General features: G+C 43.3%; 1 protein-coding gene across 2 annotated transcripts in view; it reads right to left on the bottom strand.

The window, feature by feature from the left end:
• Positions 1–18,334, bottom strand: part of arfgef3 (ARFGEF family member 3) — a 48,834-nt gene that overhangs the window by 28,091 nt on the left and 2,409 nt on the right. For both annotated transcript variants that reach the window (XM_026189411.1, XM_026189412.1), the window contains exons 2-15: positions 17,190–17,241; positions 13,984–14,065; positions 13,699–13,839; positions 12,442–12,510; positions 6,968–7,084; positions 5,154–5,199; positions 4,144–4,228; positions 3,635–3,739; positions 3,400–3,524; positions 2,819–3,066; positions 2,496–2,608; positions 2,139–2,271; positions 1,203–1,795; positions 738–1,090 (exon numbers count right to left, since the gene is read on the bottom strand). In XM_026189411.1, coding sequence (XP_026045196.1) covers positions 738–1,090; positions 1,203–1,795; positions 2,139–2,271; positions 2,496–2,608; positions 2,819–3,066; positions 3,400–3,524; positions 3,635–3,739; positions 4,144–4,228; positions 5,154–5,199; positions 6,968–7,084; positions 12,442–12,510; positions 13,699–13,839; positions 13,984–14,065; positions 17,190–17,241 — 2,262 coding nt within the window. The remainder of the gene's footprint in view (positions 1–737; positions 1,091–1,202; positions 1,796–2,138; positions 2,272–2,495; positions 2,609–2,818; positions 3,067–3,399; positions 3,525–3,634; positions 3,740–4,143; positions 4,229–5,153; positions 5,200–6,967; positions 7,085–12,441; positions 12,511–13,698; positions 13,840–13,983; positions 14,066–17,189; positions 17,242–18,334) is intronic.

The following is an 18,334-nucleotide window of genomic DNA, read 5'->3' as shown; positions in this document are numbered from 1 at the left end:
GAAAAAACTGCATTAGCATGAGAACCTGTGCATTGTGACGTCACTAACTCTGCTAATTGGTTGAATGAATGTGCAGCCAAGGTGTTCATTAGTCAGACTAATCTCAGCAGTCTTCTGATTGGACGATGGGATAAGGAGATGGGGCTCATTTGCCTGATTGATGGGTTGACAGACTGAAACATGATATCATAAATGTTCCAGGAGTGTGCGAGGCAGTGTGGCATTTCCACGTAATTTTTCTTCTGAAGAGTTTTTATCCCCAAAGCACCCACCCTCCGTCAGCTGTGCAGACATGTTCTGCATTACGACTGCTGTGAAATCACAGCAGCTGTTCGTGAGCGTGAGGAAATCTTATTAATCAGACCAACTAAAGGTGTGTTAGGACTGGGAAGGGGCCTTTGGAAAATGTAATTTAACCATGACCACAAAAATGTTGAGAACCTCAGCATTTAGATCATCTACTGTAGAAAAAAAGAAACAATAAATGTTATTCTTTAAACTGATTTTTAGCGTGTCTCCTTGTCATTGAGTTCTTGCAGTAGTAGAGATTTGTCTTGTCTTTGCACTCTGATATTCCCAGCGCATGCCTGCAGTGTAATATATTTACTTAAACAGGGAGAACCATCTCCTCCCTGAGCAAATATGTGTGTGTTTGAGTAGCAAACTCATGCAGATCGCAGTACAGGAATCACTCCACTGCAGTAAATCTAACCTCCCTCCCTTCTCCCCTCACTCACCAGCCTGCAGTCCAGAGCAGAAGGTGGAAGAGAAGTTCTGCAGCGACATGTCCACCTCCGTGGCAGTGGACATCCCCAGCAGGCGGGGCAACTGTCCAGCCAGAGACTGCACGAACAGTCTGGCGCTTTGCTGGTCAGCCTCTTGGTTGCGGAGCAGTTTGAGGGACAGGGCGGCAGTGCGCAGGGAGCGGTGACCTGGGAAGTCGCGGGACAACTGCTGGTCCTCGTCAGCCAGCGACATGTTGTCGGACCCGATGTCGGAGACGTCAGAGCGCCCCGAGTCTTTCTCGGCAGCCATGGAGTACTGATCGCACGAGTCAAACTCTGTCCGTGACAGGTCCTGCTCCTCCATGCTGGTGGGCAGCAGGAAGAAGCATGAGATTGTTTTTATTATTTATATATTCTTTCTTTACTTAATTACTATTTATCATAATTTCAATTCAGCAACTAGAGAAACAGCAGTACCTGAAGTTGCTCTCGCTGTATCGTGACCCTCCTCCGTGGTGCGACCGAGACCTGGATTCCACAGACAGGAAGTTCGTGATGTCGGGGTAGACGAGGGCGTGACTCCTTTGCACCACATCTGGAGGAACTGCACCTCCTCTCTCTCCGCCTCCACCTCTTTCTTTCTCTCCTCTTCCCTCCACCTCCCCTGTGGGCACCCCTCCTTCCTCCTTCTGGCCTCCCTGGTTGGGCACGGGGATCGGCTCGTGTTTGGTTTCCTCCTGATCGCCACAGAAAGAAGGCGAAGGGAGACGAGCGTCCTCTCCACACTCCTCCGGACTGGTGTGGCCCACAGCGAGGCCGAGCTCTCCCACCTCTAAATCCAGGGTGGTTTGGCCCGTTTCCGTGGTGATCCTGATGCTGATGTCAGGGCTACGCTCAGTGGTGCCGGTGGTGGCCACATTGGAGGAAGAAGAGCTGGGGTCCCACGGAGGCTGCTCTGAGGACAGGATGTGTCTCTGCCACCTGAAGTCAGCCTCGTTGATCTCCATGGACTCACGTGTCGACTCGGTTCCATCTTTCAGATCGTCCAGTCGTCTGAGGAGAAGCCGAGCCTGGAGAGCGCAGCTATGTTACCGTTTTATACGTAATCAACACCAGAGCCCATATTATGCTGATTCAGAGACCCAAGAGCTGTCACTTGTTAACAAAATCCCACAAACATTTTAATGATGGACGGCCACCGAGAGAGCTGCTCATTCATTGGTTGAGGGCTGTCAAACTAACTGCTAGGAATGCATTAAGTATCACTGGGTTACACAGTGACATAGAGACCTTCTTTTGGCCTGAACACTAAATCCAAACCCTTTGCATGCACAAAAGTGCTACTTAAATAAGTAATACGTTAAACCCCAGAATGGCCCTTTAATGCTGTGGTTCCGTGTGTTGTCTGCATACCTGCTCAGGCTGGATGCCACGGCCCTGTGACAGCTCATCCAGTGCGCTGAGAAGGGCACAGGCACAAGACACGGAGGAGTAACACGCCTCGATGCCTCCTTTCATACAAGCCTCTGTCATCCCATCCATCACTCTGCCACGGGAAGCAGAAACAAACAGCTCAGTATAGGATTGATCGCCAAATGACGTGAGCGAACACATTACTTTGATTTCTACTTTAATTTGGACCGAGTGACGATTGAAACAATGTGCAGCAAAACAAAGAGTACGGACAAACATCCCTGGGTGACAGATTTCAGGTTGTTAAATTTCAGAAACAGAGCAAACACCAAGTGAACAAAGTTAAGAGTTACTAACAGTCTGAGCAGGTCCAGGTGGGACTTCCTCTTTGAGAATGATCGCTTCCTGGTCTCAGGCTCAGCCATGCAGGGACCGGCGAGGTCATACAGCCGCTGGGGGCTGCCCAGAATCTGCCACAGACGAAAGCATTAAAGCTTTTGCTGACATGGTTCTAAAAACATATGCAGGCAGGTTATCCCAAATGTCAAACTGTTACTGGACCCCTTCGAGTGCATGATCCTCGGAGGTACTTGTGAAAACTTTGCTGAATAAAGATTAGCAAAAGGCTGCCTGTCAGTGAAAAATGATATTATAAACGTAGAGAAATGTCTTTGTCCCACCTCCTTCATGATGCGGATGGCCTCGGTGCGGTGCTGAGGAGGAGGGTAGAGGAGGATCCTGTGGTAGAGCGACTGGAGCACCGGTTTCATTGACTCGACGCAGCTCACCAGACGCACCAGCTCTGCTGCAATGTAGCAAACTGTGCGCACTACCGGTGCAATCCTGGCAGGGGCGCTAGAGGAGCAGCCAGAACCTCTGCCCTGATCGGACAGTCCTCCGCAGGAGGAGTCCACCTCCTGGCCCATTCCTGGGAGAACAAAACAAAGAGGGGCATGAAGCTGAACCCATGAAATCATGCTGATAGAAAGCTTCCTCCTATAAGAACTCATGTCTCCTTAAACTCCTGCAGCAGTGAGTGGAAACCAACACTTTTCACACTGTTAGCTTCAGTCGTGATCTTCATAGCTGCATCAGGCTCCGTTTATGAGCGATCAGTAATTAGGTATTGATTTTCCCCCCTTTCTTGGCGCTTGAATTCCTGATAGAGATTAATTTCCACTGATATTCGCTTTCAAATTGTTGCAAAAAAACAGACAAACTGACCGCCTCCTACAGCGGATTCTTTAGTAAATTCAGTTACCTAAACTGAGTCTCTCTGAGAGGCGGTCTCGGTCTGATGCCGCTGAGTAGCCGTGGTGGGAAGCAATAGTTTTGTCATTGACGGGATTGCCCATGATTGCCACCAGGGATGGGCACAGCTGCTTCCTGGGAAGAGGAACATTAGCGATTTTTATTGATTACATCGGACTACGATCAACTCCAATTAGGACAACAGTGAGGGACCAGTTGATGAAATTTTACTCAGTGAGTCTTACCACACGAGGTCTGTGAAACCTCTGAAGAGGTGCATTGTGGGAGGGCAGCTGCTGAGCATAGAAAGGATGCACTCCAGGTAGAGTAGCTGCAGGAGCTGGTTATCACTGGGAGATTAAAATAAAGAAATGGTTACTGTATTAAACTAGGAAGCTTCCAGGAAGAAACCATGGAAGTGCAGAGGAAACATGCAAACACTGTTTAATGTGGTAAAGCTGACATTTAAAACGAAACCACACGAATGAGCTAAACAGCAGCTAAACTATGTGCAGTTTTTCAACCTTTTCCTGGGCGCCTTCATGTTTGTTCTCATTACTTACACTGAAAGGAGATGAAACACTAATGAAAGCAGAGTGATTATCAGTGACGTCGGCCCATCCTTTGCTCCAAAATCATATATCTGTGTTTTTGTTTCTGTGTTTGGATCAGTCTGACTGAATTATCACCTCCATATCGAGACAAGAGAAATATAACAGAATATTAGTGAGTCAATGAGAATCTGCAGCGTTACCTGTCCACTGACTCCAGCTTTTCACAGAAAACGGTCAGAACCGTGACCACATCTTCACACAGAGCTTGGCTGGTGGGAGAAATATCTGCAAAAAGCCACCCCCCCCCCCCACACGCACCATAAAAAGGTTAATTTGTGGTTCCTGCTTTATCATTCGCCACTATGTACATGAAGTGATAAAAAAATCATTGCTTTCCCAATTTCCTCTCTCTCAGTTTCCCCTCTAAGAAGCAGAATAAATCAGTTCCCTCACTGGAACCTGTTTGGCTCTCTGCCTGCAGAGGCATCTATCGAAACAGTGCATTTGACTGTTTATGGTATCATAAAAGCAGCCCTGCCAGTCTCTCTCCGAAGTTGCTTCTTACTACCAGCAGATTGGTGATTACAGTGGCTTTATAACAGCTACAAAACAGTTGGAGCTGCACACTAAACATGACAAAGAGCCCACAGCCACCAGTGGCTCGCAAGCTTTAATGCTGAACTCACACAAGAAACTAAACTTGGACATTTTCACCATTGCTGGGCCAAACTAGTGTCTCTATGCCTCCACCAACCAGTGATGCTTTAACTTTCACATGCCACTCATAAAATGGGCAATAATGTCCCCAGTCCAGCATTCAGAAAGCACTTGGTGATAGTGGGGAAGAAGAACTCCCTTTTAACATGAAGAGACCTTCAAGAAAACCAGGCTCAGGGAGGAGCAGCCATCTGCTTTGACCAGAACAAAAACGTTTTATTGTGTGTACTGCAGGGGCCAATTCAGCGTGAACATGAGCGGGACTGGCAATCAGGGAGCTTCCTGTTAGGTCAGAGTGATCTTAAGGCTTTTATTTAGTCTCTGCTGGACACTCATACCCTACAATGGTCCTGTCTGCAGCATTCATAGTAAGATATTAGGCAGTGAAATGCTGTGCTCATATGCAATATTACATATTAGGAGGTGAGAAGTAAATCCCTACAGCTGACAAAGGAAGCTGCAGAGGTGAGAGAAACCCCTGGCAGTGATGTACCTCGTCTCTGCAGCGGCGGTGCAGTCACCTCGTCTCCATCTGCACCCTGGAGAGGAACACACACAGGAGGCATGCTTACTGTCACTTCAGTGTCAAAACAAATGCGGTACTGTACGTTATGCTTTTATCTACCTGTAATTTTCTACTAGTTAATGTGTGCACATACAGTGGGGCAAAAAAGTATTTAGTCAGCCACCGATTGTGCAAGTTCCCCCACTTAAAATGATGACAGAGGTCAGTAATTTGCACCAGAGGTACACTTCAACTGTGAGAGACAGAATGTGAAAAAAAAATCCATGAATCCACATGGTAGGATTTGTAAAGAATTTATTCGTAAATTAGGGTGGAAAATAAGTATTTGGTCACCTCAAACAAGGAAAATCTCTGGCTCTCACAGACCTGTAACGTCTTCTGTAAGAAGCTTTTCTGTCCCCCACTCGTTACCTGTATGAATGGCACCTGTTTGAACTCATCATCTGTATAAAAGACACCTGTCCACAGCCTCAAACAGTCAGACTCCAAACTCCGCCATGGCCAAGACCAAAGAGCTTTCGAAGGACACCAGGAAAAGTATTGTAGACCTGCACCAGACTGGGAAGAGTGAATCTACAATAGGCAAGCAGCTTGGTGTGAAAAAATCAACTGTGGGAGCAATCATCAGAAAATGGAAGACATACAAGACCACTGATAATCTCCCTCGATCTGGGGCTCCACGCAAGATCTCATCCCGTGGGGTCAAAATGATCATGAGAACGGTGAGCAAAGATCCCAGAACCACACGGGGGGACCTGGTGAATGACCTGCAGAGAGCTGGGACCAAAGTAACAAAGGTCACCATCAGTAACACACTACAACGGCAGGGAATCAAATCCCGCAGTGCCAGACGTGTTCCGCTGCTGAAGCCAGTGCATGTCCAGGCCCGTCTGAAGTTTGCCAGAGAGCACATGGATGATACAGCAGAGGATTGGGAGAATGTCATGTGGTCAGATGAAACCAAAGTAGAACTTTTTGGTATAAACTCAACTCGTCGTGTTTGGAGGAAGAAGAATACTGAGTTGCATCCCAAGAACACCATACCTACTGTGAAGCATGGGGGTGGAAACATCATGCTATGGGGCTGTTTTTCTGCCAAGGGGACAGGACGACTGATCCGTGTTAAGGACAGAATGAATGGGGCCATGTATCGTGAGATTTTGAGCCAAAACCTCCTTCCATCAGTGAGAACTTTGAAGATGAAACGAGGCTGGGTCTTCCAACATGACAATGATCCAAAACACACCATCCGGGCAACAAAGGAGTGGCTCCGTAAGAAGCATTTGAAAGTCCTGGAGTGGCCTAGCCAGTCTCCAGACCTCAACCCCATAGAAAATCTGTGGCGGGAGTTGAAAGTCCGTGTTGCTCGGCGACAGCCCCAAAACATCACTGCTCTCGAGAAGATCTGCATGGAGGAATGGGCCAAAATACCAGCTACTGTGTGTGCAAACCTGGTAAAGACCTATAGTAAACGTTTGACCTCTGTTATTGCCAACAAAGGTTATGTTACAAAGTATTGAGTTGTATTTTTGTTATTGACCAAATACTTATTTTCCACCCTGATTTTCCACCTTTACAAATCCTACCATGTGGATTCATGGATTTTTTTTTCACATTCTGTCTCTCACAGTTGAAGTGTACCTCTGGTGCAAATTACTGACCTCTGTCATCATTTTAGGTGGGGGAACTTGCACAATCGGTGGCTGACTAAATACTTTTTTGCCCCACTGTATACATCTGTATAATATATCTGTGTGTATATAATTAAAGTATTGTGTGACCTCCTGTCTGTGGCGGAGCTGTAGCGTCAGGTCTCCCAATATCTGGCTCAGCGTGGCTCTCACCGCCGTGTTGATGCTGCGCTGGTGACAGCTGGACATGTAGGTCTCGATGCACACCTACACACACACACACACACACGAACATCTGTCAGTGTGTGGTCTTTCTTATGTCACTAAACCAGAAAAACCATGACACACTGTGCCAAGAAACCATCACAGACAGACACCGAACTGTTGGACAGATTCATAGGAGCTTTCCATGGCGTCACTGGTTACTATGGTAACCAGACAAGAGAGCAGCAGGGGCAAGGGGATGTATTGTCAGTGTCAGACATCTTTCAGGCAGATTAGAAGGCTACAGAGTAAACACTGTGCATCTGTGGAAGGTAAGACAGACGTTAGCTAGTAGCTGAGCACACACACACATCGGGTATTCATCTAATTGACATAACGCTTTCCCTAGCCACCCACCCTAACCATGAAAAATGAATGCCTAACCCTAACTCAATTGTAACCCTGACACTAAAACCACATTTTGACATTTTCACTTGTGGGAACTGGGATATTGGTCCCCACAAGTATAGTAAACGTACAATCTTTGGTCCCCACAAAGATATGAATACATGCTCACACACACAAACACACAGCCATTTATAACACATGCTTTCCCGCTTTGCTTTTTGCATTTAAAATCAACTATACCGTATTCTCGGGATATCTCACTGTATCCCAGGAGTACAGTTAGGGTTTTTCACATGTTGCTTTGATTAATGCCATACTCTGAAACTTTTTTTTGTGACCAGGTGCAGCAGACTCCTGTGACTCGCTGGGAGATGACAGGAAAGAGACGAGTACAGAAAAAACGGCTCTTTTCTCCTTCAAAATAAAATGCTATCCTAGGGTATTCATTTGTTCCTGGATTGCTGGGACTGAACCAGCCAGGGAGGAAGCATGAATGCTGGTTTGCTAATGTCACAGTAAAGCATAGCGCTTATTCTACATGAAATTAAAAACAGACATTATGAATACAATTATTTCATATAGAATTAAGGAGGGAATTTCAAGTATTTTGTTTTCTGTAGCATTTTTGCTAAATATTGTCTGTCACATCTGGGCACCTTAGAAACAATGGAGATCTTAATTCACATAACAATTCTTTTTTTTTTCTTTTTTTTCACATGAAAAAAAAAAAACAGCAAAAAAACAAACATAATACGCACTGACAATAACATAATGGCACAGTGAAACCGTCAGACCAGCCCGGTCTGGGGGAGCTCCCCTCCACCTCTTTACAGGTCCCATGTCGTCAGGTTTTTGCTACTGTCCACGCAGCACTTTACAGTCCATCCCTGATGATATTCGGAAGGCTATTTCCAGTCTCTTTTATGACCTGCCTTCTAAAAAACAGTGACCACGTCCTTAGCAGGCCTTCCTTCTTCCAGTAGTTGTGTGAAAATACTTAGTTAAGCTCTGGTTATATAACCCACCACCCATCATCCCACATTACCACCTACAACAAATCTCTCCCACTTCCTCCAGATTTTAAGAAATTGGTCCATTTTGTGGTTCAAAGAAAATGTAAGTTTTTCCATTCTATGTATTTCCTCCATTATTCCTATCCTATCTTTCTTTGTTGGGGGCTCTTTCTCCAGCCACCTCCTGGTAAGTGCTTTTTTGCGCGCTCCCAACAGAATATTTATCAAAAATTTGTCCCTTAAGGAGGCTGCTGATGGGATATCGCCCAAATACACAGTACAGAAATCCAAATCACATAACAATTCTTAATCCAAGAGTGGGGTTTAATGGAAGAGCTACAGAGCTTGTTGATAACAAAATGTGTAAGCCAAGATTTATTTGACCAATTATCAAATTTCTGTTCCATCCTGTGAGCTCAGAGGGGCTGAGAACTACCAGGGCCAACCTCACGTAGAGCCTAAACAAAGACCACATTTGCTAATTACATTTGAAATCTTGGCAGCTTCAGGGATGTTTTACACCACCTGCTCCCAATCAATAAAAAAACCAATACATCCTGCACCATAAGGCACTCACAGATGGAATGAATATGCATGTGAGAGGGACAAGAGAGCAAGGAACAACCTCAAGGTACCTCTTGAATTAAGAGTTGCTCCGGCTCCTTCAATTTTAATGCTCACACTTCCTGCAAGCAATCGATACTCCACCTTGTTTTTTAAAGCGCTGCCAGTTAGTGTAAGTACAAACATGTCTGAGGGTTATATTAGAACCTACATAATGTGGGGTTCATATAGTACATGCACAGGGTACATTTATTTAAACAACGCTTAAAAGCTAAAAGCTTGTGTTGTACAGCCACAAACAAGAAGAAAACAACAGATCAATAAAGCTCCTCGGTAACAAAATACTCATATTCCTATTTTGCCTCTAGGTAGCACTGGTCAGTTGCTACAAAACAACCTACTGAATATAAAAGATGGGGGGAAACACCGGGATGTATTAGTATTAGCACTTTGAAACTAAAGTGACCATATTTTTGACGAGGGGATAAAGTGCTATGCTACAGGCTAACACAAGTAAGCGGCACCTATAAATTATACAGGTGCGACAGCGACAGAGGCTGCACGAACTAACAAGTAACAGTATGGTGGCTACATCCATTTTTTATTTACAGTCTCTGAGTCTGAGAATGACTAAACTGTTGCCACCTGTTCAACCTGTAGTCAGGTTTCAATTTTCAGCTTTATTTGTGGCAAATCCCCCCAACAGTCATCTCAAGGCATTTTATATTGTAATGTAAAGACCCTACAATAACACAACCCTAACAATCAGATGACCCCCAATGAGCAAGCGCTTGGTACCAGTGGGGAAGAGCTGGGGAAGGGAGACAGGACAAAAAACACACAACCTGTGGTCTACTGAACATTAATGAGTTAGTCTGTTTGATGTAAGAGTCAAATGTTTGGGAACAAGAAAATTATTTACAGTTAAAATAAGGATATCCATCCATCCATCCATCCATCCATCCATCCATCCATCCATCCATCCATCCCCTTCAGGGCCACAGCTGGGTTGGATTCATAGGGCATGAAGTTGGGTACACCAGTCTATCGGAGGGTTAACACACTAATACATCTGAAGTGTCTATAGTTGTATGGCAGGTTACATTTCATGTAACTGATGACCACATTAGAGAGATGGAGCGTAAGCCTTGAGCTCTCCGTGTTTGACAATGCATGAATCTCTCAGCACTGCCAATCCCTCCATTAAAATAAATAAATACATTAGAAAAAAACTGTCCTGGCCCTATTTGCCTAGATGTTTTGATAATGGAGTGTTGCTGACAGCCTTTCCAGCCACCCTGAGTTATGCCCCAATGCAAATACAATACACTCACACACCAGATGGCCAGCCCTGACAGCACAGAGCCCATTAACACGCCATGGTGACTGGGTTTTTACGAGCTGTTAATGGACGTCAAACATCACTTAGCTGCAGGAGATGTTGCTTCTGCTGCTGGGGGAAGTGACGTGACAGAAAACATTTGACATAAAACACTCGACCACGCTACGATCAGGTGGTCTGAACATTAATGACTAGCATGACGTTTCTGCTCAGTATAAACAGTAGAACTGTAGAACACTGTGCTTTCTGAAACGTCTTTCTTAGAACCAAACGTCCCATTGTACAGTAAGCTGTCAGCGTAAAGTCTAATCTTTGCATTGAACTGATTAGTGTCTTGAGATGATTTGACACCGTTCTTTTATTCATGACTCCAAATCAGTTTTACCTAATATAAACCAAACTGAATGAGGCATCCATTATGAAACAGCCCAAGGAGCAAGTTACGAACCTGAGCTATCGAGAAACGGGGGATTACTTTTTTATGTTCTATAAAGACCAAAAGGGAGGCTGAGTCTAAGAATGACTCAGGGCAAAAAAACTAAAGTTTCTGAATTTTATTCATCAGTGTTTTTACTGCTGGTGGCTGTACAACGCGGACAACCCAGTTTAAACGTTTGTGAATGAAACTGTCTCCTTGAGCACTTCTGGACTGCTTCCAGCACAGCTGCTATTTTAAAAGCATTTCCTGGGAGTCCCAAACCTTGCAGACTGCACCAGTTCCACACAGAGCAAACATTAACTTCAGTGTCAGCTTGACCCAAGTTTAATTTCAGGGATCATCACTACCCACGGGAGCTGAGACTCCAGCTACATCTCAAAGACCAGGCTGCAGGTCTGCAGCACATCCCTGTTTTTTCTCCTTACATTGAGAACATTGAGCACTACTTTTACTACGGTTACTTTAACTATCATTACTATTAATATCATTATTATCATTATCATCTGGTGCAGTGCCACCCAAGGAGACGACCTTGAAGGGGTTGATGTGTCACATTTTTAAATTTGCGATTTTAAGCCAGTTGTGATCACACCTCCTAATAAAAACAAGATGCTATCTGTTCTCTTGAACCCCATTCACTGTGAACCCAGCAAAACAGAAGAGCTTAATCTATAATCTATCTTAATCTATAGTTTAATACAGAACTGAACCTGCTGACCTTCAAGGCCGGGGCACCGCCTGACGTGTGCAGTATGTCATCAGGCAGGCAGTGCTGGACATTTATCCAGTCTCTTCAGCTATACGTTCTCATGCTCATTATAAGTACACTGTTCAGCAGAAATCAAAGCAAGCTGAGGCTTGAACTGGGAACAGATGTTCTTGATTACAGCAAAACTGATGATGATTACACAGACGTGTTCCAGTAATATGATGATAATACAGCCTTAAAAACCTTGAGTAAGAAGCTTTGTACAGATTGCTAAGCCAGTGAACCTGGTGCAGACCTTGGTACTTCCAGCATGTCATGGTTTTATTGGTTTTATTGGCAAATATTTTCATCTGCACAGCCCTGCCTCTTTGTTTGTGTGTCTGTAGGAAAACTCATCTCACTTTTCTGAATAATTGATGAGATTACAGTATGAGATGAGGCTTGAGGGCAAGTGAGGACAGAGAAACGCTTCACCTTTTAAAAAAAAGATCCATGTTCAGCTCGCTGTGCTAACAGTTCACTTTCCTTAAAAAAAAAATGCAACGCCCTCTATCATCGGTTCAGTCTGAGACAGCCTATTCAAAGCTGGTACTATGAAAAAAAGTCTGCGTCATGAGGCAACAAGCAGGAACAAGCTAAACAGAAAATGATGCAAATTCTTTTTAACATGTTTGAATTTTCCTTTGTAAAGCTCGTTTGGCCGTCCAGTCCAAGTTTAGTCCGGCCCATAAAAGTCTGTCTAATCATTTCAGAATAATTCCAGGCGACAGCAATACAGAAAAAGTCTAAAACTTAATGTAAGAGCTGGAAAAAGAATCCAGGAAAGAAATTTCTGCACAGTGATGAAGTCTGTGAATGTATTTGTTTATGCATTTATTTATTGCCAAGTAAAAGCTCATGTATCTGATTATGAAGATGAGTCGCATCAGTCTCAGGCTGCCCTACCTCAACAATCCGGAGGATGGAGTCTCCATTAATGTCAAAGTTTGGTGAGTAGGTGATACAGAGCAGGACCTGCACACAGGAGAAACACACTCTTAATAAGCAGGGATATTGCATTTCATCATTTCGAGCTGACTGGAGACCAGAACAGCCAATCCGATTTTTTTGCATCCAAGTCTGTGATTGGCTGGTTGTCTGGCACAAATATAACGGTGTAGAGAAAGAGTTGAGCGCGCACGGGCAGAAATGTTGAGAGTGCGAGCAACACATTGCGAGCGAGTGCAAATGCAAAGACTGAGCGAGAGGGGCTGCTATTGTGTGTGTGTGTGTGTGTGTGTGTGTGTGTGTGTGTGTGTGTGTGTGTGTGTGTGTGTGGATAACAGCAAACACTGAAATACATTTTTTGCACGCAGCAATGAATTTTGTTCACTCAAATTCAGCTTTTCTTCGCTCAAAGAAAAATTTCTCCTCAAAATACAACACTTGCACCTGCAAATTTTTTTACGTGCGCTCAGAATAGTGGCACAAAAATAACGGCATACTAAACTGCTTTATTTTCATATTAACTATGCCCAAAGCTGCAAACAAAGTTAATGTATATATAATTAATAGCTGTGAGCCAAAAGCTCAGGTTGCACACTGCTCTAAAAACTGTGCTTCATGCTGTTTGTTCAACTCTTGGCTCGATGATTCTATTTACAAGGGCCAATCAGAAGAAAGCTGGTCAGTAACAGCAAAAGGGGGAGGAGCTAAACCAGCTTATTTCAGGCAAAGGATGACATGGGAGCTGTACAAAGACCAAATAAGATACTTATTTATAATAAGTAATCATGCATTAAATAATACAATAATAATGCAATAAGTAATCATGCAATCATGCAAACCTACTCCAGTAGAGTCCAAGAATAAAATATGGAGGTGGAAATCGCTACCATAGCAGGTTCACTTTACATAGGCTAAGTGCACTAAGGAGCGTGCTCCAGGAAAATACAGTCAATGTTAGAAAATAACATCAGTTTTGGGGTCTAAATGATTAGAAATTGACACTATTTTAAGTGTGTTCACATTAAGTGTAGCTACATGATGAGCAGTGTGGGCACTCAGAACTGTAGACTTCTTTCAGTCCAGTTTCACAGAACAATTTTCAGCACCAAGGACAGCACCGGCTGCACCACCACGCAAGCCTGGAAGTTTCATGCATGACACAAGTACAACCATCTGTCATCATTTCAGCCCCAAAAACACATTCCCAGGTCTTACTTTCATAACTTCCACCTGCAAGTCTTCATGGAGAGATGGGGTAACTCTGATAGCCTCCAACATCTGGCTGAGCAGCTGTTTCTCCAGTGCCTCCACCTCCACACTAGCTCCACCCACAAACCTGTCCTCACACAGGAGTTTCTGTGTAGAGAAAAGCTACAGCTTCAGTTTGTACCTTCCACTTTAAGCTGGTGTCAGAGTTCAATCAGAAAGGTTTAAATAAAGACGAATAAAATCCAAATAAATAAATAAAACCTTTATTTATACATTTGTGTCTTCCAGTACCTGCATGCCAGTAAGTGCAGTCTGTCCCAGTTTGGTGTTTTTTGACTCCAGAGCCATCTGTAGAGGCAGCAGACAGCGCTCTCTGGAAGCAAACACAACATAGTAATGCAGGCAGTGCAATCACAGCTCTCTACAATCTCTGAAGATTAGCTGACACGATCACAGGCAGTCAGGGATTGGTGTCAATAAAGTGAGCGAACACAGACTTTGGAACAGAAAAAAATGCTAAATATGGAGTGAATAAATCTTGGAGTGGAAGTTAATAAATTAAGCTTTAATAAATGAGTTCTCATCAATGATTAGTGGTTGAAAATGGTTATGTTGCATAGGCGGAATATCTCTTAAAGGCTGTGAAACTGTGTGTGCAGTACTTCAGAGATGTGAGAAGAAAACAGATCAGCAGATTATCAGAACGTCTCCTTTTTCACCTCCATCATAAATCTGTGCCCTCCTCCAAAACCGAAGCATTATAGTTTACAATCGTTACAGTAACAAGTCAGGAGGAGCAATTTACTTGAGCTTCTCTTGTCTGGCAAAAGTCTTCATTGGCCAACCCGTCTGATGGGTGAGGGGAGCGTAAGTCATAAAGTTGAACTACATTCTAGTTCTTGTGTCCTTAGAGCTGCATATAAGCAACATTTGTAATAAACATCAAACCTGGGCTGGAGGTGGGTTGCAAAGCATCTTGCAGAAGTGCCACACTGTTTTCTTGCTAAGGTCATGCTCAATTAACCTCTTTCCTGATGAGTTTACTGCTGGTTTCAAGTCACTCTGTGCAACATGGTGTCTGTTTTATAAATTGTGGCCCACAATAACATCCAGAAGGATATAAAGCAAAGTATGCGTCAGGGTGGGCCTACCTCATGGCTGATTAATATCCCATATCATATCACACCACATGAGCTCACAATGTCAGCTGGTTTCTCAGTCAGATCCGCCCGTCACACGAGCAAAATGCTAAGCTTAAAACTTTGCACAGGGAACCCAAATAATCTCAGCAACCACATCCTTTGCTAAATAAGCTTTTCACGGTAGCTTCACGCAGATATCTTTATGTAAACCAGCTACTGTGTTGCTTCTCCCGCCGTTTCTTCCAACTCTCTTTCCACTCGCTCGCCCTCCATCTCCCTCTTGTTATTTGTGGTTGGTTGAGTCACCACGCTCTGCTGCTGATTACAGGATACTGAGCTTCATCTCTGCGCTCTCAGGCTGCTCTGAGCTGCCACAACTCGACCACTCAAGCAGGCTGTGAGGAGCCACAGTTTGCACGGCAGTTACCCACAACCAGACCATTTATGAGCAACAAACAACACAGACAACAAAGTCAAAAGACAAAAAGGCAAACATTTGGGTGAAAAACATTGAGAATTTGTCATTTAAACACCAAACTCAGTCACTTTTGAATTTGATTATTTATAATTAAATACATTATAAATTAATCTTCCATCAGTCTGTCAATCAAGTCTGTTCTTTAGCATCTCTCCTTCAGAGATAACAGGCATGAAGTCTTATCTGTAGAGCCAGAAGAACACACTAGTAGAGAAATCATGGCACTATATTACAAAGACATTATCATCAATATTTAATCTAATACGCTCTAATAAAACAACACAGATTATCACGTGAATAATTCATGCCGTGTTGGGAATTTACGGGACCATCACGAGCTGCTGGCCACCAGCAGCAGCAGCTCCATCCACTTTACACTTTACTGAGTTTTACTCACAGAAACAGTCACAGATTACTAGATTTCAAACTCACTACAGCGACTGCAAGAATCAGACAGATCATATTATTGCATCCCCTCTAATTAAAAAACTCCACCAAGAGATCACTGAACTCTAAAAATGTCCAACTGGGTTTTTTGGAATGATTTAAAAGGTGATTAGCACAAAAGCACTTGGACTCAGTAGCACAAACTCCCCTCACATTAGAGAGCTCAGGTGTTATCAACACTGCTTTTTCTCTCAGCTCTTTTAGTTTGTGGTGCTCTCGTACTCATTTAAATAATAGAAATACTGAAAACTCTGAGTTAAACTGTACGATAACAAGAAAAATACTGCAGCTGTACCTATCATTGCTTTTATTCTAATGGGGACCAAACTCACAAAATAAATATAACACTGTGTTAAATAAGATTTGAAAATAGTGAACGTGTTTACTGAGGTCAAGGGTCAAATGGGAAATACGGCCTTTTTAACCAGAGGAGTCGCCCCCTGCTGGCCAGCTGATTTGTTTACTGAGTCAACTGCTTTGAAAAATTCATGTTTTTATTTTAACACCTGTAGTGATGTACCTAAATCTCTATACAATAATCACGCAAAAAAGAAATTTAATAAAATAAAAATAGGCATTTTCAAACAATTTAAACTAAATTGAATAAAAAGCAAAAACTCAAGAAGCAATACAAATACAAACTACATAGAAAATGTAATATATCCATCTATCTATCTATCTGTAAATAGTCTATGATCACAGTGTATATCTGACAGCCCAAAAAAGGATCCTGCTTGTCAAAGTAGCCTCAGATACACATAATAATAATAATAATAATAATAATAATAATAATAATACATTTTATTTAAAAGTACCTTTCAAGATACCCAAGGACACTTAACAATAGAATAAAACAAAATAGAAGAATGACAATAAAGAACAACACATAAACAAGAGCACAAGATAAAATAAACAATGAGTTCATAGTGAAGATGCAGATTTGAACAGATGAGTTTTAGCTGTCAGTGTGTCCAGGCTACTGCAGTTTAAACTGATCACTTCTCTGACAATCAAACGTCCAAACTGAAGCAATGCTGAGCTCAGAGCTCGCGCTCAGTATTTGCATTATCAACTCAGAAATGACTCCTCTGTCATTTTAATCTATTCAAATCAGGCAGCTTTGAGAAAACTGATGTTTTAAGCCACAAAGTTCTTAGCAGTTTAAATTTCAGTATTCAGTTGTCGGTGACAGATTAGCGATTTGTCCAGGGTGTACCCGGCCTCTCACCCCATAATAGCTGGGACAGGCTCCAGCCCCGATAAGGATAAGCAGAAGAGAATGAATGAACACTATCAGGTTAGCTAAAGGCAGGAACATTTCACACTGTCGAAGACGCCTCCTTCAAAACAAACCACAGGCTGTCAGCAGGTTCTAATTACACATTTTAATTTCACACTTTCGAGAAGAAAATCTGTCATGTTCAACTTACCGAAGCTGTGAAGGGGAAATCTTTGCTGATCCATTCTGAGACTGAAGCATTTCTATTGGAACAAAGAAACGGACAGAGTGGTTAAGTCACATTTTCATTCATAGAGAATCCATGAATGAAAAGCTGCATTTAATTCAGCACAGACATGCGAAACAGTTGAAGAAATATTCTGCATTGAATATGTTCTCATGTCAACAACCTCCAACCTCTGAAGCCAGCGAGCCACTGAGTGACACTACTTTCATTACCATGAACACAAACACTGCACTTTACTTTGACTCAGTCCCACAGACACAAATACTCACTACAGCACCAAATGCAGATTGATTTACTGCTGAAAAAAGAAAAGGCAGGATTGGATCTTATTTACGTGACACCTGACTGAAAGATACGGGGCTAGCTGACTCATTTCTGTTAAAATTACAGATTCAGCATGAATGCCTGAAACAGGATGCCCCAAATCAAATGTGAGCTTGTACTTTAAGAAAACCAAACACCAAAATATCTGTACAGTCACATTATGTTCAAAGCCGGCCGACATTCACAGCGCACGCTGCATCCTCCTCCTAACGTGACCTCGGTGAGCTCAGAGAGAAATTTTCACCTCTTCTTTAGACTTCCAACCAACTCTGACTGCGTACCACGTTTTTCCAGCTATAAGGTGAAATATGAGACTTGCTGACATCTCTAAAATCTGCCATAAATCTCTGCACGTGCTTTCATACTTTGTCTGCCAAGACTTAGTGAACAGCAGCTTTGTCCCTGCACTAAACTCTCTCACATATGTTCTCTGCATCTGCATCAGGCTGTTCAGCATCCTTTACATCCGGAGACGACCATGACCTGCAGTGACTGATGCTGTGGGCATGTTTCTATTCATGCGAGCGGTCTGTGAAGAAAAGAGCAAACAGAACTGATATATGATATCATCTTTTTTGGAAAGTCACAGTTCAGGCCTTTTGTGCATGTGTGTATATGCAAGCATGTGCCTGGAAAGGGCCTGCAGCTTTCTTTGGACATACCCAAATAGGTGTGTGTGTGTGTGTGTGTGTGTGTGTGTGTGTGTGTGTGTGTGTGTGTGTGTGTGTGTGTGTGTGTGTGTGTGTGTGTGTGTGTACGATTACACAATGACCCCTTCTTCAGCG

This window comes from Astatotilapia calliptera, chromosome 13 (genome assembly GCF_900246225.1).
Source record: "Astatotilapia calliptera chromosome 13, fAstCal1.2, whole genome shotgun sequence".
Classification (NCBI taxonomy): Eukaryota; Metazoa; Chordata; class Actinopteri; order Cichliformes; family Cichlidae; genus Astatotilapia; species Astatotilapia calliptera.
Note: the sequence above shows the minus strand (reverse complement) of the source record. Positions and strands in the feature narration are given on the sequence as shown.